At 37.5% G+C, this 25,963-nt stretch overlaps 1 protein-coding gene across 2 annotated transcripts in view; it reads right to left on the reverse strand.

The window, feature by feature from the left end:
• The window catches only part of DPY19L3 (dpy-19 like C-mannosyltransferase 3), a 75,674-nt gene that overhangs the window by 24,400 nt on the left and 25,311 nt on the right, over positions 1-25,963 (reverse strand). For both annotated transcript variants that reach the window (XM_043435567.1, XM_043435566.1), the window contains 6 exons: positions 19,252-19,373; positions 18,517-18,662; positions 16,436-16,559; positions 15,761-15,895; positions 3,398-3,529; positions 1,922-2,023 (listed from right to left, as the gene is read on the reverse strand). In XM_043435567.1, coding sequence (XP_043291502.1) covers positions 1,922-2,023; positions 3,398-3,529; positions 15,761-15,895; positions 16,436-16,559; positions 18,517-18,662; positions 19,252-19,373 — 761 coding nt within the window. The remainder of the gene's footprint in view (positions 1-1,921; positions 2,024-3,397; positions 3,530-15,760; positions 15,896-16,435; positions 16,560-18,516; positions 18,663-19,251; positions 19,374-25,963) is intronic.

Raw genomic sequence — 25,963 nt, forward strand, 5'->3', positions numbered from 1 at the left:
TGTTTTAGTGAAGTAGCTGATTTACAATGTTGTGTCAGTTTCTGGTATACAGTGAAGTGACTCTGTTATACATACATACATTTTTTTCCATTATGATTTGCTACAGGATATTGAATATAGTTCCCTGCACTATACAGTAGGACCTTGTTGTTTATCTGTTTTATATGTAGTAGTGTGTATCTCAGAGTCGGACACGACTGAAGCGACTTAGCAGCAGCAGCAGTGTGTATCTGCTAATCCCAAGCTCCTAATTTATCCTTCCCTGAACTCCTTTCCCCTTCGCTAACCATAGGCTTGTCTTCTATGTCTGTGAGTCTGTTTCTGTTTTGTAGATAAATTCATTTGTATCATATTTTAGATCCCATATGTAAGTGATATGTAATACGTGTCTGTCTCGGTCCGATTTACTTCACTTAGTATGATAATCTCTAGATCCATCCACGTTGCTGCAAATGGCATTATTTTATTCAAAAGCTGAGCTTTTCAAACTCTCTTTCTTCCTGTTTTTTTTTTTTTTTAGCAGAATCACTTTTGCAAACAAAATCTAGGCTTAAGTTCAATATGCAAAATAGATAAAAGATGAGGTTCTTTGGTTTCAGGGAAAGCAAGATGGCTGAAGCCCCAGTGAGTACAATTTTTTAAATCAGAAAACCGATAATATCATGATCTGAAACCTCAAACAGGAACATAGTCCACAAATCCTACTTTGCTGATGTAAGACCCATTCACTCAAAGATAATTCAAGACACAGCAGTAACCCTCAATGGGTGAAGAGACAAATGCCAGTGTTTATCATTAATGAGTATAATTTTAACTCACATTATTTTATTTTTAGTTTATGGCTTACAAAAATTCATACAACATAAATGGGTGAAGAAATTATATCAGAAGAAAAATGAAGATAGAAAAAAATATATGATTAATCCAGAACTGAGGTTGGTACACAAAACATATTCACTGGAGATGAGCCACAAATCTGGACTCAAGCATTGTAGCAGAAAATGCAAAGAAGGAAATAAAAGCATTTATGCTCCTCACAGGGTCATAAGATTAAAACAAACCAGTTGCTTAGAAGAGATCCTTATGGTCTTAAAATTGAGACTCAAGAGAAATTTTGCCCATGGGTATATTAAAAACAGTGAGCCGTCTCAAAGAGTATCTCTTCCTAATTCTTCTCATTAGGTGGCTGGCAGAATGTCAAGTGCAATTCAATAGACATTATCTTTTGGGGGAGTCAAAAAACAGTGGTCCAGATATGCAGCTCTCTCCTGGTTTAATCCAGACACAGATGACTGATCATCTAGGGTGGTGAGATGAACAGACTGCATAACTTTCAGCCAAACTTTCAGAAATGCTGATTGCTCTGCTCAAATATGTTTCTGGTGAGTACTGACTGGTATGGAGTTTAAGGACATAGTGACAAGGACCTGGAGTAAAGGTGTTTAATGTAGCTGGCTGAGTGAAGGGTCTTTTTTCTTTCTTTGACAGTCAACAGACAGGGGGAGGGACTGTCACTCTCCTAGAGGAAGGGTCTGTCCTGGGTCCAGCCTTCCCAGAGGGGTGAAATCATCTCCATCAATCAAAGTGGCTCTGATAATAAAGCTAGTTTATTTACGAACTTAACCCAATAAAAATCATGTCATTTTTTTTTTAGTACCGTAGTACAGAAAACTAGCCCTAAAAAGATTTTTTAAATTTAGAGAAATGCTTGTTAAATGTTTTTAAAGCTGAGTTTTTAAAAAAGTTTAAGAAACTCAAAGGTGGGTTCAAAGTAGAACATGTTAAAGAGCGAATAGAAATCAAGGACTAAAATAAAGAAAACAATCCTGTTACTGAAACAAAGGTAAAACTGAGTCTGTTTAAAATAAAACTAGTAACTCTTCAGTAATGTTAAATTAAATATATCATTTTATTTACATACCTTAATAATGTTGTTGAGAAAAAGTGTCAAACATAAAACAAAAAATAAATGTAACAACAGTTTCCCAAGTCTATTAAGGAGGTTTCCAGTTTTCATATTTTTCTAGAAATTAAGAGAGTTAAGTTTTAATTTTTTAATATTCATTTAACTTCACAAACATTTAAAATGAGATTACTTAAAAGATTTAAAACATTGAGTCATGCAACATACAGAGAAAATATAACCTAATTTTCATGCGGTAACATTGCTTAAAATTTGTTATTTTCTAATAGTAAATGAATCACTTAATAATAAGCACCATATGATAAGGAATGTATCCAAGTCCTTTCTATTTTAAAAACCTTTCAAACAAAAAAAAAAGATCTCTTCAACCAGTGTATGGAGTGAGCTCCTTAGAAGGTACTCAGCTCATACTGACTGAAGAAATCTTTTGATGAGTTATCCACTGATTTTTATGTCACAGACTATAACCCATTAAATAAAAACACCAGCATAAGAAATAAATTGTGCTCTTTGATATATAATAATTTTATTATAACACTCAAATAACTTTACAGATTATCAAATATAATAATATCTAAACAGTTCAAAGATGAGTGATAATTCATTTCTAATTAAAGTTAAAAGGATAAATGAGATGTACAGTTTCTAACAGTCAGCTAAAAGCCAATTTATTAAAATGTTTGTGAGGACTTGTCCATAGCAATTCTCACTCAAAAGACTAGTAAGAAAAAGGATTTACTCTTCCCCAAATGGAAAACAAAACAGCTTCTTGATTTAAAAGTGATCATGAGAAATGTTTCTCATATGCTTATGAGACAGAGAACAGGCTTTGCAACACTCTTAATAAGGAAAAGACAACTAACTCAAATTTTATGTAAATTTAAGAAATTTTACTTGCATAATAAAGTCAAAGATAAGGTGAATGTCAAACATGTTATTCTAGTAAGTGTCCCAAGGTATTTATTTATTTGAAACCTCAAATTCTCAAAACTGTTAATTTTAACTGACTTAAAATCAATAATAATAATAATATAATATGTAAGAATGAGGGAGAGTGGTGTTACTACTTCAAATGACAAGGTGTCCACCAACTTTAAAGACTGTGACAAACGTTCCCACAAGCAATAGGTTCTTCTCATTCTTGGGTTCACACTTGAAAAGTTAACATTTTTTTCTCTTTTGTTTCAACTTTAAACCAACAGCATTCAAGTAAGTATCTCTGGCTAATCCTATATTTAAGTAAGACTCCCAATTTTTTAGGAAGTAATAATGACGAAACAAAGGGATGATGACAGATCAGAAAGCTTGAAAACGAAAGCTACACCATGTACTTCAAAAAAAGAAAATAATAATAATAATAATGCCCCTACTGTGATTTAGTGGGAGTTTGGTCATAAATTTTCCTTTCTATCCTATATGAAACACAACCACATGTTTTTTTAAAAGTTTAAGGACAAAACAAAAAAGTCCTACCTGAAGTTTTCTTGCAATTAATACCGAAAGGTTGAAACTGATAAGCAGTGATCCAAGAATCATGGAATTGAAAAACTGAAGAATGCAGACCAGGAGTAAGCCTGTGAGCTGTATACCGTACAGCCACGTCACCTGCAGCAACCAGAGGTTAGGTGATGAAGCAGATTTTATCAGGGGGCTCCCACATGCGACGGGTTGGTCCCTAGCTGAATACATCTCAAGTTATAAGTAATGCAGAAGACACACCTAGCTTCAAGTAATACAATCTAAGAAAGGAAATAAAACATTATACCTTTTAGTTATAGAACATTTTAAACTTTATAACATTAAGAAGAAAGGAGATATATGAAGTAGAGGAAGCAAACAATGGTATAAATAAATTCTAGAAATAGGCAAATGCTGTTAATAGCTTTCAATGTTCTTCTAAATTCCTTTATAGTTATGGTTTATATTTTATCATATTCTAACAATGAATAACTTAATGTATACATTATTTCTCAATCTTTTATTTCCCAATCTTCCCTAATGATGTTGAACATCTTATCATGTGTTATTGAACCTTTATATATCTTCTCTGGAGAAATATCTACCTAATCTTTTGCCTATATTTAACTGTTGAAAGTACTGTAAGAATTCTTTATATATCCTGGAAATCCCTTTTCAAACATGTGATTTGCAAATTTTGTTGCCCATTTTGTAAGCTGTCTTTTTACTTTCTTGGTGATATACTTTGAAGTACAAAAGTTTTTAATTTTGATGAAGGCCAGTTTTTCTTCTTTTACATACTCGTGATTTTGTTGCTGTTGTTTAGTCGCTAAGTTGAGTCTGACTCTTTGTGACCCCCCGGGCTGCAGCACGCGACCCCTCTGTCCTCCAGTATCTCACGGAGTTTCCTAAAATTCATATCCATTAAGTCAGTGGTGCTATCTAATATGTCGTCCTCTGCCAGCCTTTTCTCTTTTTGCCTTCAGTCTTTCCCAGCACCAGGGTCTATTTTGGTGAGTCGGCTCTTCGCATTAGATTGTCAAAGTATTGGAGCTTCACTTTCAGTCCTTCCAATGAATATTTAGGGTTGATTTCCTTTAGGATTGACTGGTTTGATCTCCTTGCAGTCCAAGGGACTCTCAAGAGTCTTCTCTAGCATTACAATTTGAAAGCATCAATTCTTCAGCACTCAGTCTTCTTTACAGTCCAACTCTCACATCCATGTGACTACTGGAAAAACCATAGCTTTGACTACACAGACCTTTGTTAGCAAAAGGATGTTTCTGCTTTTTAATACACCGTCTAGGTTTGTCACAGCTTTTCTGACAAGGAAAACGTGTCTCTCAATTTCATGGCAGCAGTCACTGTCCACAGTGGTTTTGGAACCCAAGAAAATAAAATCTGTCACTGCTTCCACCCCCCCTCCCCCAACCCCGCTTCTATTTGCCATGAAGTGATGGGCCCTGATGCCATGATCTTAGTTGTTTTGAATGTTGAATTTCAAGCCAGTGTTTTCATTTTCCTCTTTGATCCTCATCAGTTCAGTTCAGTTCAGTTGCTCAGTCGTGTCCAACTCTTTGAGACCCCATGGACCACAGAATGCCAGGCCTCCCTGTCCATCACCAACTCCCAGAGTTTACCCAAACTCATGATCCTCATCAGGATGCTCTTTATTTCCTCTACACTTTCTACCATTACAGTGGTATCACCTGCATATCTGAGGTTGCTGATATTTCTCCTGGAAAGCTTGATTCCAGCTTGGGATTCATCTAGCCCAGCATTTCACACGATGTCCTCTACATATAAGTTAAATAAACAGGGTGACAATATATAGGCTTGACGTATTCTTTTTCCAATTTGAACCAGTCCATTGTTCCATGTCCAGTTTTAACTGCTGCTTCTTTACCTGCATGCAAGTTTCTCAGAAGAAAGGTAAGGTGGTCTGGTATTCCTATCTCTTTAAGAATTTCCACAGTTTGTTGTGATCTACAGTCAAAGGCAAGCCATTCAATATCACAGTAATCCAAGTCTATGCCCCAATCAGTAATGCTGAAGAAGCTGAAGTTGAACGGTTCTATGAAGACCTACAAGACATTCTGGATCTAATACCCAAAACAGATGTTCTTTTCATCACAGGGGACTGGAATGCAAAAGCAGGAAGTCAAGAGATACCTGGAGTAACAAGCAAGTTTGGCCTTAGAGTACAAAATAAAGCAGGGCAAAGGCTAACAGAGTTTTGCCAAGAGAACGCACTGGTCATAGCAAACACCCTCTTCCAACAACACAAGAGACGACTCTACACATAAACATCACCAGACAGTCAATACTGAAATCAGATTGATTATATTCTTTGCAATTGAAAATGGACAAGCTCTATACAGTCAGCAAAAACAAGACCGGGAGCTGACTGTGGCTCAGATCATGAACTCCTTATTGCCAAATTCAGACTTAAATTGAAGAAAGTAGGGAAAACCACTAGACCATTCAGGTATGGCCTAAATCAAATCCCTTACAATTATACAGTGGAAGTGACAAATAGATAATAGATTCAAGGGATTAGATCTGAAAGAATGCCTGACGAACTATGGACGGAGGTTCATAACATTGTACAGGAGGCGGTGATCAAAACCATTCCTAAGAAAAAGAAATGCAAAAAAGGCAAAATGGTTGTTTAAGGAACCCTTACATATAGCTGAGAAAAGAAGAGAAGTGAAAGGCGAAGGAGAAAAGATATATCCATCTAAATGCAAAGTTCCAGAGAAGAGCAAGGAGAGATAAGAAAGCCTTCCTAAGTGAACAATGCAAAGATAGAGAGGAAAACAATAGAATGGGAAAGACTAGAGATCTCTTCACGAAAATCAGAGATCCCAAGGGAACATTTCATGCAAAGATGGGCACAATAAAGGACAGAAATGGTATGGACCTAACAGAAGCAGAAAATATTAAGAAGAGGTGGCAAGAATATACAGAACTATACAAAAAAGATTTTAATGACCTGGATAACCATGATGGTATGATCACTCTCTTAGAGCCAGACATCCTGGAGTGTGAAGTCAAGTGGGTCTAAGGAAACACCACTATGAACAAAGCTAGTGGAGGTGATGTAATTCCAGTTGAGCTATTTCAAATTCTAAAAGATGATGCTGTTAAAGTGTTGTACTCAGTATGCCAGCAAATTTGGAAAACTCAGCAGTAGCCAGAGGACTGGAAAAGGTCAGTTATCACTCCAATCCCAAAGAAAGGCAATGCCAAAGAATGTCAAATTACTGCAAAATTGCACTCATTTCACAGGTGAGCAAAGTCAAGCTCAAAATCCTCCAAGCTCGGTTTCAGCAGTACGTGAACTGAGAACTTCCAGATGTACAAACTGGATTTAGAAAAGGCAGAGGAAACAGAGATCAAATTGCCAGCATACACCAGGTCATAGAAAAAGCAAGGGAATTCCAAAAAACATCTACTTCATTGATTACACTAAAGTCTTTGTTTGGATTGCAACAAAGTGTGTAAAATTCTTAAAAAGTGGAAATATCTGACCACCTTACCTGCCTCCTGAGAAATAGGTATGCAGGTCAAGAAGCAAGCAACAGTTAGAACTGAATACGGAACAAGAGACTAGTTCAAACTTGGGAAAGGAGTGCATCAAGGCTGTATATTGTTGCCCTGTTTATTTAAATTATGCAGAGTACATCATATGAAATGCTGGGCTGGATGAAGCACAAACTGGAATCAAGATTTCTGGGAGAAATATCAATAACCTCAGATATGCACATGACACCACCTTTATGGCAGAAAGCGAAGAGCAACTAACGAGCCTCTTGATGAAGGTGCAAGAGGAGAGTGAAAAGGCTGGCTTAAAACTCAACTTTCAAAAAACTAAGATCACCGTGTCTGGTCCCATCACTTCATGGCATATAGATGCGGAAACAATGGAAACAGAGACAGACTTTATTTTTTTGGGCTCCAAAATCACTGCAGATGGTGACTGCAGCCATGAAATGAAAAGACACTTGCTTCTTGGGAGAAAAGTGATGACAAAACTAGACAGCATATTAAAAAGCAGAGACATTAATTTGCTGACAAAGGTCCATCTAGTCAAAGCTATGGTTTTTCCAGTAGTCATGTATGGACTACTGGATCATAAAGTTGGACCATAAAGAAGGTTGAGCACCAAAGAACTGATGCATTTGAACTGTAGTGTTAGAGAAGACTTTTGAGAGCCTCTTGTACTGCAAGGAGATCAAGTCAATCAATCCTAAAGAAATCAACTCTGGATATTCATTGGAAGGACTGATGCTGAAGCTGAAGCTCTAATCCTTTGGCCACCTGAGGCAAAGAGCTGACTTATTGGAAAAGACCTTGATGCTGGGAAAGATTGAAGGCAGTAAGAGAAGGGGATGACAGAGGACGAGATGGTTGGATGGCATCACTGACACAAGCTCTGGGAGATGGTGAAGGAGAGGGAAGCCTGGCATACTGCAGTCCATGGGGTTGGAAAGAGTCGTACATGACTGAGTGGCTGAACAACAACAAGACAGCAGATTAAAGACAGAGACATCATTTTGCCAACAAAGGTCTGTATAGTCAAAACTATGGTTTTTCCAGTAGCCATGTACGGATTGTGAGAGTTGGACCATAAAGAAAGCTGAGGGCCAAGGAATTAATGCGTTTGAATTGTGGTGCTGGAGAAGACTCTGGAGAGTCCCTTGGACTGCAAAAGATCAAAGCAGTCAATCCTAAAGGAAATCAACCCTGAGTATTCTTTGGAAGGACTAAAGCTGAAGCTCCAATACTTTGGCCACCTGATGTGAAGAGTCAACTCACTGGAAAAGACTCTGATGTTGGGAAAGATTGGGGGCCAGGGTTCAGATCCCTGTTCAGGCATCAAACGTTGGGACCAGACCAACAACGAACTGACCTGAGGGAAGAGTGCCACAGAAGGATAAAGAAAAAGAAGACTCAGAAATAAAGAAAAAGAAGACTCAGGGGTCTGAAGCCATTTACAGGCAAAAGCCCAGATCCTGATCCTTGCATGTCTTTTATTGTTAACTTCTACTTCCTTGTTTGTGCTCTAGAGATATCTGTTCTTTACAATCTCAGATCGGGGATAAAGATATACAATGTACAGTCCTCAATGTCAAGCCTTCTGGCCTTTCATGACTTTTGTTTAGCTCTTCGGTTAGTGACGACCTTTCTCAGCAACTCCCTCAAGGCTCTGGTTACGGGAACAGTCACTAATGGTTTTCCATCAGTCACATCAGTACTTCAACATCTTGTTTTCAAGATGTCTTTCCACGATGTACTTTTTTTACTGCTCCCAGCCCTTCGTCTGGGGGTGATGAGAAAGTCATTCTTTTTCAAAGAAGCCCTGTTAATTATAGTACAAGCCTGTGCATAGCATATTCCCTACATAGGAAAAGGGGATGAAGAGAGGAGGAGATGGTTAAAAGGCATCACCAACTCAATGGGTATGAGTTTGAGCAAGCTCTGGGAGATAGTGAAGGACACGGAAGCCTGACAGGCTGGAGTCCACAGTGTTGCAAAGAGACACACAACTTAGTGACTGAACAACAACAAGGTGGCAGCTTGGTTATAATTGAGATGTTTCCTCTTTGATAATGTGAGTATGTAGTGCTACACATTTCTCTGTTAGCGCTGCTTTAGTTGCACCCCAAAATGTTTGATATGTTGCATTTTTGTTGTCACTGAATTCATTGTTTTCTCAAGGCTGCCTTTTTGACCCATAGATTATTTAGAAGTGCACTATTTAGTTTCCAAGTCTGTAAAGTTTCCTACCTTTTTGTATGATTTCTAGTTTGAATCCACTGATTCAATCCATTGGGTATTCTGCTGTTGTTGGGTGGAGTGTTCTATAAATGTTAGATCCTGTTGGTTGATGGTGTTGTTCAGTGCTATATCCTTAATGATTTCTGTCTGGTTGTCAATTATTGAGAGAGGGTTGCTGATGTTCTCAACCCTATTTGTAGGTTTGTGTATTTCTCCTTTTAGTTCTGTCAGTTTTTGTTTCATATATATTGTGGCACTGTTATTTAGTACATATGCATTTAGAGTTCTCATGTCTTCTTGGTAGATGAATACTTTTTTCAATATACAGTATTCTGGCAATTTCCTTTGTTCTCATGCCTACTTTATCTGAGATTAATATAGCCACTCCTACTTTTTTTTGGTTAATATTTGCAATGGTGTTATCTTTTCCAACTCTTTTAGTTTCAATCTTCCTATACTGTTTGTTTGGTGTGAAGTGAATTTTTTATAGAAAACATTTTGGTTGTGTGTTTTTAATCTGCTTTAACCCATCTCTGTCTTCAAATTTTTGTATTTCACTGCTATGTGTGTGTTAGTAGCTCAGTCATCTCCGACTCTGTGACCCCATGGACTGTAGCTCACCAGGTTCTTTTCTCCATGGAATTCTCCAGGCAAGAATACTGGAGTGGTGTGCCATTCCCTTCTCCAGGGGATCTTCTCAACCCAGGGACTGAACCCAGGTTTCCTGCATTGCAGGCAGACTCTTTACCATCTGAGCCACCAGGGAAGCCCTAAATAATTATTGCTATACTAGATCTTAAAATCTGTCATTTTATCATTTGCTGTTTGTTCACTCTGTTTTCTATTTGTTTTCTCTTTTCTGCCTTCCTGTGGGTTACTTGAACATTCTTTGAATTCTATTTTTACTTATTTATAGTATTTCTGAATGTATCTCTTTGTATAGATTTTTAGTGGCTGTTCTGGATTATTACATTATGCATTCTAACTTATTACAGTCTACTGGTGTAGACATTTTACCAGTTTGAATCAACTGTAGAAATTTTACCTCACTTTAAGTCCCTTTACTTTTCTCATTTACAACTGTCTTAAATATTTCCACTACATAGAGAACCATAGGCAATATTAGTAACTTTTGCTTCAGCTATCAAACATAATTTAGAACACTCAAGATCAGACAAGTTTATTATACTTAATTCATATTTTTGAATTAAGTAAAACTCAAAATTAACAGAGCTACCCACTCCAGTATTCTGGCCTGGAGAATTCCATGGACAGAGGAGCCTGGTAGGCTACAGTCCATGGGGTTGCAAAGAGCTGGACATGCCTAAGCGACTTTCACAAAATAAACTTGCTTCATCTGGTTCCAAATTGGGAAAGGAGTACCACAAGGCTGTATCTTGCCACCCTCCTTATTTAACTTGTATGCAGAGTACATCATGTGAAATTTCGGGCTGGATGAAGCACAAGTTGGAATCAAGATTGCGGGGAGAAATATCAATAACCTCAGATATGCAAATGACACCACCCTTATGGCAGAAAGTGAAGAGGAACTAAAGAGCCTCTTGATGAAAGTGAAAGAGGAGAGTGAAAAAGCTGGTTTAAACCTCAACTTTCAAAAAGCTAAGATCATGGCATCAGTTCTCATCACTTCATGGCAAATAGATGGGGAAACCATGGAAACAGTGACAGACTTTATTTTCTTGGGCTCCAAAATCATTGCAGGTGGTGACTGCCATCATGAAATTAAAAGACACTTGCTCCTTGGAAGAAAAGTTATGACCAACCTAGACAGCATATTAAAAAGCAGAGATATTACTTTGCTGACAAAGGTTGACGTAGTCAAGGCTATGGTTTTTCCAGTAGTCATAAAGAAAGTTGAGCACTGAAGAATTGATGCTTTTGAACTGTGGTGTTGGAGAAGACTCTTGAGAGTCCCTTGGACTGCAAGGGGATCAAGCCAGTCAATCCTAAAGAAAATCAGTCCTGAACATTCCTTGGAAGGACTGATGATGAAGTTGAAGCTCCAATACTTTGGCCACCTGATGAGAACTGACTCCTTAGAAAAGACCCTGATGCTGGGAAAGACTGAAGGCAGAAGGAGAAGGGGACGTCAGAGGATTAGATGGTTGGATGGCATCACCAACGTGATGGACATGAGTCTGAGCAAGTTCCAGGAGTTGGTGATGGACAGGGAAGCCTGGTGTGCTGCAGTCCATGGGGTTGCAGAGTCAGACATGACTGAGTGACTGAAGTGAACTAAATTAATATTTTTATTTTTAATTGCCATTTATTTGTTCTTGATGTCCCAATATTTCTCCTTTTATCATTTCCTTCTGTTTCAAGAACTTCGTTTACCACTTTTTAAAAACAGTAGATCTGTTGGCAAGAAATTCTGTTAGTTTTCCTTCATCTGAGAATGTTTTGCTTTCTCTGTCTTTCCTGAAAGATATTTTGGCTGGTATAAGACTCTGGGTTGACCACTGTTTTCTTTCAGCACCATGGTTTCTGATGAGAAATCCACTGTCATTCAAATTGGTTTACCCCTATCAGTATCATTTGTCTCTGACTGATTTCACAGAAAAATCTTTAGTCTCCAGAAATTGGATTATGATGTATCTTGGCATTGATTTATTTGGTTTATACTATTTGACACTAGCTCAACTTCTTGATTATGTAAGTTTTCCCAAATATGTAAAGTTTTTGATCATTCTTTCAAAAATGTATTTTTTCACATACTTTTTTCCAGTTTGACACTCCTTCTCTCCTATTGGGGTTCTGATTACATGAATTCAAGTTCTTGCTATGGTCCCACAGGTCTCTGAGGTTCTGTTCACTTTTTCCAGTCTATTTGAATGTTCAAATTAGTTAATTTCTAAATTGTCCTATCTTCAAGTTCACTGATTCTTTCCTCTGACCATTCTAGTCCACTGTTGAATTGAACTGAGACTTTTACTTTCATTATTGGAATTTTTCAGTTGTAAAATTTTCATTTGCTTGTTCTTTTTATCTTTTAAATCTCAGTTGAGAGTTTCTATTTTTTCATTTGTTTCAAGTGCATTTGTAATTGCTCAATGACAATTTTATGATGGCTGCTTTAAATTCCTTGTCAGATAATTCAACTTTTGTGTGTTTTGGTGTTGCCACCTGTTGATACCTGTTCATTCAAGAGATTTTCCTGGTTCTTAGTTTAATAAATGATCTTCAATTGCACTGTATGACATTATGTATCTTGGAACCTTCTGTAAACCTTCACTGTCAGCAGACCTCCTCTGATACCATCCTAGCTTCATGCCACTGAGGAAAGAAGGATGCTGCCTCATTACTTCCAGATGAATCTGGCTGTCCAGGGTGCCCATTTGACCTCTGCTGACTTTTAAGGGGGTGTCTCATTACTGCAAGGTGAAGATGAAAGTTTAGGCTCCCCATAAGGCATCTGCTGATACCATCCTGGCAAAGAGGGTAAGGGATGTCTTATTACCAACAGTTAGAAGTTGAAGGTTCTCTGTGTGGCATTCATGCTTCACCTTTTCTTGAGGCTTTTTTCCCCCTCTGAATCCATTAGTATTTCCTGGTTGTTAACTTCTCTAATACTTAGTCTGAGATAAAGACAGCAAAGAGAAAATTGAGGGAACTCAGCGTCATGTTTTCCCTTTGGTCTTGAGGTCTCTAGGCATTGTCTACTTTCTTTTCTCTACTTCTCAAAATCTTATGTTTGTTTTTTATATAACGTCTAGGGCTGCTTTTAATTGTACTTAGTGGGAGGAATAAGGAGAAGCGCGTTTACTTCATTTTGTCTGGAAACTTATTGAGTCCTTTAAAATTGCCTCCCAGGTATTAATCACTAATGTGTCTTGTTTTCACAATGGGTAATCTCTATAGCCTTAGTAATGGAACAGAATTACATGCTTAATAATAACATTTACTGTTCTATTTTATATTTTAAAGTTCTGTACACATTTCTCACTGAAAACTTCACTTTTGATGGTAAGAGACTTTCCATCATCCATGAAAAGAAGATGACATGTACTGAAAAAGATAGTTTTTTATCACCACATCAGGCTCTGAATTTGTATTATCTTTTTCTGTATCAATTATTCTGACTCTTTCCCATGTGACATGATTAGAGATCATGATTCCAGTTTATGAAGAAACTAAGGCTCCAAGAACTTGTATCAGCTGACAAAGCTTAAAGAGCTAGTTATTTTCAGAACTGATAGTAGCAACTTAGTATTATAAGCCAGGATCCTTTCATTATGATACTGTTCCTCCTTAAATTCTGATGCTACTTCTAACACCAACAGAGTTTCAAATATGAAAAGTTCAGTGAAGTTTAGAACTGAATATAAAATAGATCAGTTGTATTATTCTTTAGCTTTGTGTGTGTGCCAAAATAGTACCTTTTATTGTTTTCTAGTTAAAAAAAAAAGAAATAGATGTTCATTATGGAAAATTCAAGAGATCTATAGAACAAAAGGAAAATAAGAGTACTAAGCACATTTTGTTGTTGTTTAGTTGCTAAGTTATATCTGACTCTTTGAGACCCCATGGACTATAGCCCATGAGGCTCCTCTGTCCATGGGATTTCCCAGGTAAGAATACTAGAGTGGATTGTCATTTCCTTCCTCAGGGGATGTTCCCTACCCACGGATCAGATGACTGCTAATACTTTAATGTATATTATTTGTGGAAACTTTCCTTTCTATATACGTGTTTTACTTTTGAAAAAAAGGGAGAAGGAAAACTAATGGTTATATATAACACTCTGTTACATAGTTAAGACATGTTTATTTAACAATACTCTATTGCTGTTGACTTAGGTCATTTCCAGACTTTTCTTATTACAATACAACTAAAATGAACACCTTTGATTATTTCCTTATGATAAATTTCAAGAAGTGAAAGTCTGGTGAAAAGACAAACACATTTTCTTGGGCTTTTGATGCTTACTGTAAAAATACACTAGAGAAAATTATATACTACAGAAAAACTTCATAGTTATATTTTCAAAATTGCTCATTATTTACTTAATTTCTTCTTCCATTGATTAATTAATAAATCAATTTATTTATGTTAAAATGTACAGTGTTCTTTTGGAGTGCTTGTTTGGGGGGGGAGAGTGATATGAAGAAACCAACTGGCCTAGGAGTGTATGACAAGGAGAAATGCAGAGGCATCTAGGCACTCCTTCCCCTTAACTTGCAAGTCTCCATGAGCAAAGTATAAAGAGTTAACAAAATAGGAAAGCAAATATAATCCAACATGAATGGACTCAGCTTCATTTGTACATATAGCTTTTACAGGCATGTAGGTTCTATTATTATTATTATCCAATATCATGCATATACATATACACACATATACACTTTAGCTTCTGCTTATCCACCTGCTTTCTTTTTTAATTTTTTCTAAATTTTTAAATTTTTATTTTATGTTGGAGTTTACTTGATTAACAATGATGTGCTGATTATAGGTGTACAGCAAAGTGATTCACTTATACCCATGAGTATCCATTCTTTTTTGATTCTTTTCCCATTTATCCACCTGCTTTCTTTACTGTATTTTACCTTCATATTTTGCTTTCTCACACTCCATCCAAATTCTACTCTTTCTTCATTTTTGGTCCAGCTTGAGCATCTCCTTTCTGTGAAACCTTTCTAGCCTAAAAATAACGTTCCTCCTCTAGACTTCTAGTGCTTATTATTACTACAAATTGACATCATAGATAGATATGGCTATATAGATGTATATATTAGACATCTAATTGCATAGACATCTTTATTTCCCAAGTTAGATGGCAAACTCCCAGTGGGTGGGACATCTTACACGGGTTCCCACCTGTTTCCTGTGCTGACTGACTTTAACGTTTCCTAATTCACATTCAGTCAGTTTTCAACGATTGCTATATCTCTTCTGACAGGGAATATGTGAGCTCAACTCTTCTCTATTAGATTATATTGCTGCCCTAGGTCTGGAGATAATATTTCATTGTACTTGGGAACTTAAGTTACTGTTACTTTAGAATAGTAACTATGAGCAACTTAAAAATATACACATTAAAACATTTCTGCATGTGACAAAAACCATGCGGTTAAATGACGGCAGCACACACTGGGAGACAGACACGGTCTCCTTCGTAATTTCCTTAGTTCATAGGTGGCCTCTGGCCAGTCAATAGCGATTCACATCCCAGACTGGTAAATGTTACTATGAACATTTTATAACGTACCACAGAGAAGTTGTTATACATCCACTGATTTCCTTGGGGGAAAGAAGGATGGGGCAATACACAGTAACACATTTTAAAACAGCTATCCTACATTTTAACATTTAAGTAAACTCTATAAAGGACAATTGACTCAGACACTTGTACTCCAAATAAATATGTCTTTTAATGTAAAATAAGCAGGATAAAAGTTAAAGACATCAAACTAGGCTGTATAAATTACTAAACTTCAACTGACCACAGGATATTTACATTACAGTTAAGAAGCAGCTTCAACTTTATCATTAAGCATGTGCATATTTTGAGCTCACTCTATGATATAGAACATTAAACAATGACCATCTCAACTGAGAAAAGAAAGCAAAGTTTACCTTCACTGCTGGCAACATGTCTAGGGAGTCCAGTATGAACAGCACTAATGCCTGCATCAGCATCATAAATTGATTAAATTGCCATGTTAGACTAAAGAGAAAAGTTGATATGAAAATGGCAAGAAGTGTCAGCCTCTGTAAAAAGAAAATTTTATATAATTTACATGTCTCTACTAATAAAAAGCCTCTCAGACAAGTCTTCTCAAGAGCAGCCAATATCTCTACAAACAAAACAGAAAAAAACTATAAAGTGTTGCTCTGAAAACTCTTGCATTTGTTACTTATGCTCTAAATATCCTAAAGTGACACTTTGCATATAAATATTCACATACAGTATGTGTACTCCATATTATTATGGAGGCGATAATGCACCAAATCACATCTCAAGAGCAATCGCTTAAAAATTCTGACAGCTCTGCAGAAATTTTGTGTGGGTTTGCTGCAACTATTTAAGGGCAGATGATACAAAGAACATTTTTCACATCATAAATGAAAACATTTTCTTTGTAAAGTAGGGAAAGACTTGGAAAAAAAAAATGTAACTCAAGTTAAAAAACTGGTTGTGGAATAAGAACTATCAACAGACACTGGGACACTATGAACATCACATTTTCTGAAGCTTCTAAGATAAAACTGGAGAACTAAAAATAGACACAAAGGATTGTAAAAACTTACTTGAGAAAGAGGCTGTAAGTTTGGTCTCAAGAAGTATGTAATTGCTGCTATCTGGATTGCAAAGAACGGCAGCGCCCAGTTCTCTCTCAGGGGGATGGTAAACTCCACCCTCGTGGTATCTATTCTGCACATGGAAAACACAAAGGGCCCAAGGGGTAATTTTTACCACCATTACCTCAAAGATTTCCTGAAGTGAAAGACATATTACATTAAGTATATTTGGATTTTGGTTCTTGGTTCTCAATAATTCATCCTTATCATCATCCCTGTAACATAAAACTGTCATTGAGAAAATTTAAATAACCTGTCCACAGGTAGACAGGGGTGGGACTGGTAGTGTTTTATACTCGAGTCTTAATTTTGTCATTGATTAATAATTGGTAAAAATGGTACTGAAGAGTTTATTTACAGGGCAACAATGGAGAAACAGACATAGAGAATAGACCTATGAACATGGGGAGAGGGGAGGAGAGGGTGAGATGTATGGAGACAGTAACATGGAAACTTACATTACCATATGTAAAATAAATAGCCAACGGGAATTTGCTGTATGTCTCAGGAAACTCAAACAGGGGCTCTGTATCAACCTAAAGGGGTGGGATGGGGAGGGAGATGGGAGGGAGGTTCAAAAGGGAGGGGATATATGTACACCTATGGCTGATTCATGTTGAGGTTTGACAGAAAACAACAAAATTCTGTAAAGCACTTATCCTTCAATAAAAAATAAATAAATTAAAAAAGATACTGGTAAAAACTGTTTGACCCACTCCCCTAGAATGTGAACCCCCAGAGGGCAAGAATAGTTTTCAAGTTTGTACACCCAGTACCAAGAACCATTCCTACACACTAGATATCCAACAAATGTCTTTCATTTACTTTTAATAGAAGTAAATTTGACTTTTAGCTGGAATCATATGTTAGATTAAACTGTTAAGAAGCAGCGTAACAGCAGTCTCACACTTTGCATCTGAATTCTGATTAAAACTTAGCTCCATATGTGTGTGTGTGTGTGTGTGTATACCTTTCTATATAAATATATATGCCTAATAAATAGTCTCATATACATGTCTATGCATATAACTTAACCTTTTACATATATTTATATATATAATGTATACTATAAAACTCAACCTTTTAAGCTTCAATTATCTCATCTCTGAAATAGTAGTAATAATAGTACCTACACTATAAGGTTGCTAAAATAACATATACAGCACTAATGTAAAGTGCTTAGCATATAGTAACCACTCAATAAAGTTATAATAAAAAGTAATTTGTTGAGGATTAACCAGTATTAGAACTCATGTTCAAATTTTAAGACTGATACTGACTGAATATTGATATTGCTTTTACAGGTCAGGCAATAATTCGATATATCTTGACTATGTTTTTTAAAAATGCTATTTCATAATGCTCTGGTATTTGGAAATTAATATATATTAATTAAATAATATAAGAACTTCTTTACATTTGTACAGTGCTTTATGCTTTGCTAATTAGGAGCTCCACACAATCTTATTGAGGTTGCTAATAAAGATATTATTAAACCTTAGAAATGAGATTTATGACTAGAGAAATGACTATGATTAATATCATACAGCAAGTTAGTAACAGAATTGGGACTATTACAGATGATTCTCTTGACTTACAATTCAATGTTTTGTTCCTCAGTTGTAGACATATTAATACAGAAGTAGGACTTTCTATGTTACTAAATAAAATCTTTATGAGGTAACCCAAAGAGAAAATGGTGGTTGTTTAGTCACCAAGTCGTGTCCGATTCTTTTTCAACTCCATGGACTGTATCATGCCAGGCTTCTCTGTTCATGGAATCCTGCAGGCAAGAATACTGGAGGGGGGTTGCCATTTCCTTCTCCAGGGGATCCTCCCGACCCAGGGATCAGACCCATGTCTCTGGCATTACAGGTGGATTCTTTACCGCTGAGCCACCAGGGCTTCCCAAAGAGAAAACACTCTCACACAGATGTGGAAGAACAATCTTCTTTAACCTGGAAATGAAGTAACTTCATTTTCTAAACTTACACTTAGAAAGGGAGAAAGGAATACTGATTCCAACTCACCTGTTTGTGACATACCAGAAGGCTGCTAACAGTCCTGAAAGCCACGTACCACTCAGGAGCCAGCTGGTTATGTAAAGAGCTGTGACATAAATTGCTTGGAGTCCAAATAAGGTGTAAATATAAAAATAAACTGGTTCTATATATTTCTGTAAAAGGGAATGATAAAAAAATGTTTGTTACAGAACTCCTACTCCTACTCATTGCCACTTAAAAAACATGCAAGTGGAAATTTAGTATTTAGAAGTTTGGTATTAATTTTAAGAAATAAGCATCCATCACTCCTTCCCATGTAAAAGTGTGCTAGCAGCCTTCTTTCTCAATATCAAGAGCAGAAGAGGGAAGTTCCTGAAGACTTTGGCTTCAGACAAATTTTATACCTCATTTTGTCTAGTATTCCCTTATTCAGGTGAAGAGGGTCACTGTGATCTGCTAATCTTCCAGGTTTTTTTTTTTAATTCAAAGATAAATGAGGAGTGATTACACATTGCCAATTGAAAATATTTACCAGCTTTCAAACTACACACTTAAAAGTCTCAAAGTATCTATATGTAAAAATATCTTATAAAATATAAATAAAAAGCAAAATTCACAATATGTAAGGAGAAAATTAGCTTGTTTTTATAAAATTGTTGTTTTTATATCAAGACAGCTGAAGATCAGAAAAACCTATGTGAAACATTTCAACACTCTGACTTTCATCTGGTATTAAATTCAATGTCACAGATCACAACATACCTGTATGGGTAGAACTCTATACAAAATACTGAGAAAAACCTCTTGGTAAATATTCATTCGCTGAAGGAGGTTAATTGTCTTCATAGATTCCGTTTTGTTATCATATATTAAGCCACGAAAACCTAAGATTAATATTTGGAAATTCAGGAAAAGATAATTATTCATTCAAAACTATTCATAGATTCTTTAGTATATGTCAGAGAATGTGCTAGGTATTGGGGCTATAATATATCCTATCCACAAAGAGCCTGGGCTTCCCAGGTGGCTCAGCGGTAAAGAATCCACCTGCAATGCAATGCAGGAGATGCGGGTTTGATCCCTGGGTTGGGTAGATCCCCTGGAAGAGGGCACAGCAACCCATTCCAGTATTCTTGCCTGGAGAACCCCATGGATGGAGAAGCCTGGCAGGCTACGGTAAATGGGGTTGCAAAAGTGTGGGACACGACTTAGCAACCAAACAACAACATCCACAAAGAGCTTACCCCCCATATATCAGATGGACACTTGTTTAAATGTTTACACAAACATAGGTAAATTATAACTTTCGTGATGTGATAGAATCTTCTACAGAAATTTGCACAAGAGGATTTTATATTTTCCTGCCTTGCCTTCCTGTCATGAGGCCTGTAGGACCTCCCCGGGGAGAATATATGAAGCCTCCCTTACTCCCCTGGGATGGGTTTGGCCATATGACTTGCTCTGAGCAATGGCATGTGAGTGGATGTGACAGAGGTCATATCAGCAGATATTCCCTCTGCTGTGATAACAGTATGTTCCCCATAGAGGCTGGATAATAAGAGTGAGAAATCAATCTGTTGTTAAAGAATTCCACTGCTATAATTTGGTCACCTGCTACTGTAACCAAGTTGACTATTCAACAGAAGGTATGAATAGATAGTTCACAGAAGAACATGCACACAGTTCTTACACATTTGAAAAGATGCTCAACCTCACTCCTACTAGAAATGCAAATTAAAACTTCACTGAGATACCACTTCTCAACTACCAGCTTGGAAACAATCAAGAAGCTTGACAATGTATTCCATTAGTGAGCCTATAAGGGAAAGGAGTGTGTCAAGGCTGTATATTGTCACCCTGCTTATTTAACTTACACGCAGAGTACATCATGTGAAATGCCGGGCTAGATAAAGCACAAGCTGGAATAAAATTGCTGGGAGAAATATCAATAACCTCAGATATGCAGATGACACCACCCTTATGGCAAAAAGCGAAGAGGAACTAAAGAGCCTCTTGATGAAAGTGAAAGAGTAGAGTGAAAAAGCTGGCTTAAAACTCAACATTCAAAGAACGAAGATGATGGCATCCGGTCCCATCACTTCATGGCAAACAGATGGGGAAACCATGGAAACAGTGACAGACTTTATTTTCTTGGGCTCCAAAATCACTGCAGATGGTGACTGCAGCCATGAAATTAAAAGATACTCGCTCCTTGGAAGAAAAGCTATGACAAACCTAGACAGCATATTAAAAAGCAGAGACATTACTTTGCCGACAAAGGTCCATCAACTCAAAGCTATAGTTTTTCCAGCAGTCAAGTACGGATGTGACAGTTGGCCCATAAAGAATGCTGAGTGCCGAAGAACGGATGCTTTTGAATTGTGGTTTTGGAGAAGATGTTTGAGAGTCCCTTGGACTGCAAGGATATCAAACCAGTCATCCTAAACGAAATCAACCCTGAATATTCATTGGAAGGACTGAAGCTGAAGCTCCAGTACTTTGGTCACCCTATGCAAAGGACCGCCTCATTTGAAAAGACCCTGATGCTGGGGAAGATTGAGGGCAGGAGGAGAAGGGGATGACAGAGGATGAGATGGTTGGATGGCATCACTGACTTGATGGACGTTAAGTTTGAGCAAGCTCCAGGAGCTGGTGATGGACAGGGACGCCTGGTGTGCTGCAGTCCATGGGGTCACAGAGTCAGACATGACTGAGCGACTGAACTGAACTGAAGGTGCTTTCATACACTGTAGCTGCGAAGGCAAAATGATATAATCCTTACATAAGACAATTTGGCAACACCTAGCAAAATTACATATGCATTTACTCTTTGATCCAGGAAGTCCAAGTCTAGGAATTATTTCCAAAGACAGACTGGCAAAAAGACAAAATGACATAGGTACAAAGTTATGCATCCAACTCCAAAGTCCATCACTGGGAGGTGTTTTGGACTGAACTGCGTCTCCCCAGATTTCTATGCTGAAGCCCTAATCCCAGTGTGTCTGTATTTGTATAGGGTCTATAAGGAGGTAAAAAGGTTAAGATGTGAGGTCATGGGGTGGGACCTTAATCTGACAGGACTACTGTCCTTATAAGAAGAGGAACCGACAAAAGGGGACTCTCTCCCTCTCTCTAAGAATACACACGGCGGAAAGGCCATCTAAGACCACAGGAAGAATGGGGCCATCTGCAAGCCACAAAGAGGCTTCACCAGAAACCAACCCTGACAGTACCTGATTGTAGACCTCGGGCCTCCACAACTGAAAAAAAAAAAAAACTGTACTGTTTAAGCCACCCAGTCTGTGTTATTTTGTCACAGCAGTCCTACTAGACTCATGTAGGAGTGGTATGGAGTCTTTAAGTGCCTCCCGTCCATGTCAAAGTCCTAGGGGCCCCCAATGTGATGGTATTTGAAGATGAGCCCTTTGGACGTAATTAGGTAGAGATGAAGGTTGTAAGCGGGGGAGCCTCACGATGGGATTGGTGCCCTTACCAGAAGAGACACTGGAGAGCCTGCTCTCTGCCTCTCCTCCTTCTGAGGGTGCAGAGGTGGCCGTCAGCAAACCCAGGGAGTCCTCACCAGAACCCAACTGTGCTGGCGCTCTGATCTCAGCCTGCCAGCTTTCGGAATGGTGAGAAAATAAACTTCTGCTTTTTAAGCCACCCAGTCTATGCTAGTCTGCTATGGCAGTCCGAGCGGGCAGAGAAGACTACCTGAATAAAGTGTGGTTACCCACACAAAGGGGTGCTGTGCCACTGCAGGAATGTAAGTGAGCAAATAAATAAGGAATATCATGCTACTCTACTCCAGAGTGACGAGGATTTCATTCAAGTAAAAAAAATAGCAAAATAAAGAACAGTGTGTACAGTAAGCAGGGATTTTTCTACACTAAAAGGTAAAATAAAAATATATAAAATATTTGCTCACACTGAAAATATTAACTGCGGAAGAATAAACCAAAAACTAATAAAAATAGTTACCTTAAGAGTAAGAAAAGAAACAGGGTGGAGATGAGAGGGGGACTTTCCTGAATGCCCCGTTTTATAGTTTCGACTTTGGAACCATGTAAACATTTTAAAAATAAGTATAAAAATATATATTAAAATGTTTTACAAAGCAATCCCTGAAAACCGAAAGCAAGATAAAACAAAGATACCTACTGAGTTGGTATTAAAAAAAAAAACACCTCTTTCTAGTGTTCTTGAGAATAGAGGAACGTGACTATAAATTTCCAGGAGGCCACATCCTAAGGACAAAAATCCCTGGCGGTCCAGTGGTTGGGAATCCACGCTCTCACTGCCATGGGTCCAGGTTCAGTCCCTGGCCAGGGAACTAAGGTCCCATAAGCCACACGGTGTGGCCAAAGGCAAAAAACAAACAAAAAATAAAAAAATAAAACAGAATTACAAAGACAGCTTTGTTTTCTAGGCAGTCACACTGTTGGTAGCAATATTATCATTTCTACACTGTAAGTATCACACACAGCAGCAAAAAATAGATAAGTGATGTTCATATCATAAGAAGTTAAAATTTTTTACTTAAATAAAAAAGATACAAATGTAAAGTTGAGAAAGTAAAACCTTGTTCTAAATTTGAGCTAAAAATAGCTATATTCATATTTTCTCTCAGGGGAAAAAAAATCACATTTCCTAGCTCTGCTCACTAACAAGGTCTGGAAACAAAGACCAACCTAGAAGCAGTAAGGGCCTTGGGTACCCAGAATGTGGTCTCTAACCACGTCTCTAGCCGCGAAAGAGGACTGGGGCTTCTCTGGAGAAACAGCTGATTCTAAGCCAGGGGGAGAAAACACACAAAATGGGTTTGAAACAACTTGTCATGTCAAAAACGAGGGAGTCTGCAAAGACTACAGGAGTCATATCAGAAAGACAGAAGCTGATCTGAAGAGCATCCCACTGGCTAAAGATTGGACAATTTGTTTTAAGAAGAATAAGGCAAAAGATTGAAACACATCAAGTATTAGAAATCCATGCATTTATGGTGATATTTAAACAAGCAAACCTTTAAGGGATGTGAGAGATGTAACTCATTCTATAACAAAGGGAAAGCATCAATACTTCTCCCATCTTTCCTTTAGGAATTAAAATTCTGGGCTGCCAAACAGTTGAAGAGAAAATGTTTTTCTTTAGAGAGGAATTCCATCTGATAATGATGGCAGGAATTACAGACTTAGATTATCACCACGTTGTAGTCATGACACAATGAACAGATTTAGGTAGTGATCATCAGTGGTGTCAAACCAATAGGTGAAAGGCTGAGAATTCAATAACGGATGGACTAGACCTAACTTCAAAAGAAAGAATTGTACATTCCCTGATGTGGAATTGTACAACACCATCTATAAAGTATTCTTGCCAAAAAGCAGAACCTAAATCTGAGCAAGCCTCTAGATCTAACTGCCAATCAAGAGGGAATTCAGACAACAGAGAAACACCGAATGCAGCCACTGGGCCCCCACCAAAACCCAGAAAGTGGAAAACTCTAGGACAAAGCCATCTGTGTTTGTTTTCAACAAGGAATTTACAAGGAAAAAAATGATGGTAAGAAATCCATAGCTTGAAGGAAAAGACACCGCAAAAGACTGCAATGGATGAGCTTTACTTGGATCTCAAAAAACTACATCAAAAATCTGTAAGACAATCAGGAAAATGAGAATACTGAGTGGATATTTGATACTAAGTCATTTCTTATTTGTGACAATGACAAGTTGGTTATATTTACAAAAAGGAGTTGCTATTCTTTAGAGAAATATACTGATATATTTACAGATAAGCAATATGAGGTCTTGGAATTACTCCAAAATAATCCAGGTGGAGGGTAGGGGGTATCGAGGAAACAAGATTGGTCATAAATTGGTAACCACTGTAGTTGAGTGATACTTGAGTGCAAACCCATTAGAGAGTTCTACATTTTTATATGTTTGAAAGTTTGTAAAAGAATAGTCTTAACAAATGACTTAAATGAACTGAAAGATCAACTACTGCGTTCACAGTGATACTTAGAAAATACTCATTATTCGCCTTTAGAGCAGTTTCTCAACTTCAGCACTACCTGTATTTTGATATTTTGGTCCTGATAATTCTTTGTTCAGGGGTCTGTCCTGAGCATTGCAGGATGTTTAGAAACATGTCTGCCCTCTGCTCACTAAATTCCAGCAGCACACTCACTCCCTCCGCTCTAAGCTGCGACAATCAAAAGCTCTCTGGACATTCCAGTTGTCTCTCAGGGACACAACTGCCCTTGAATAAGAACCACTGCTTTAGAGAATGCTAGAGAAGCAACTCATAAGTTTGAGGACAGTTGATTCTCATACTCACTGTAGTTATGTTCTATAAAATTGCAAAGAAAACTGAGCAATACTGAACAAGTAGGAAAAACAGGGTTAGGTTCTTCCAAGCTTCTGGTCATGTGTTTTCATCAAATGATCAACACATGACCTTGATTTATGTGAGTTTTTGTCGAAAGACACCATTTGTTGATTCATTAACATTTAACTCAACAGCACTGTAATTCACACCTGAACAAAGCTTATCTAACACAAGTATTTTCTCTGTATGCCTTCACCACAGCCTTCTCACATTTAAGAAGACTATATAGCACTTCAGTGCTATGCTTGGGGATCACTTTAAATATCAAAGTCACCAACAAAAAGCACAAAAATGCAAAAAACATGGCACTAAACAGACTGTGAAAAGGACTCTGCAGTCTGAGAGCTAGAACATGAAAGCCGTGCATCACCTTGTTCAGCTTCAGCTGGGAACACGCACATCAGGCAACTAAAATTTTTCACTGCTGTGCGCATGCTTGTGAATGACCATGAAAGAACCAAAACTATTGACTCTGGGGTTACAGATAAGTTTCAGTGAGTAGGTGAATTTGCAAATATTGAATCCATGAATAATGAGGGTCAACTATATGGGATGAGAAATCAACACTTACCCTGACATCTTTTTTTTTGATAAACTATCTCAGGGTAACCAAATAGCTGATGAGAAAAAGGTTTTCTATATAACAGAGTTTTGGCTAATAAATGCAGGAGGAATGACAGTCACTTCTGTAACTACTGAAATAATGTACATAGCAAGCGTCATCAATGGCTGCCAAAACCATTAAGTACAAGGCTGGTGGGCTGGTGGGTAATTCACCTTATTACGTTTGAATGTGATTATCTACACGGGAGTCAACTGATGAACTTTTATAGCACTAAAATGAAAGGCGGCCAAAATTTCAAGTCTCCTATTGTGATAAAATTAGAAGTACAAAACATTACCTGTGACGGATACTTGCCAAAAATATGCCTGATTCCAAACAAAGCCTAGAAAAAGGCAATTCTCTGCCATTGCACCCATATTAAGGATATAAAGCATATATTAAGTAGGAGAGAGCCTTTTGTGGGGGTTCCATTAAATGGAGTAAAGGTAAAGAGTACACACTAAACCACTTATAAACCCAGAA

The sequence above is a fragment of the Cervus canadensis genome, chromosome 18, assembly GCF_019320065.1.
Source record: "Cervus canadensis isolate Bull #8, Minnesota chromosome 18, ASM1932006v1, whole genome shotgun sequence".
Taxonomy (NCBI): domain Eukaryota; kingdom Metazoa; phylum Chordata; class Mammalia; order Artiodactyla; family Cervidae; genus Cervus; species Cervus canadensis.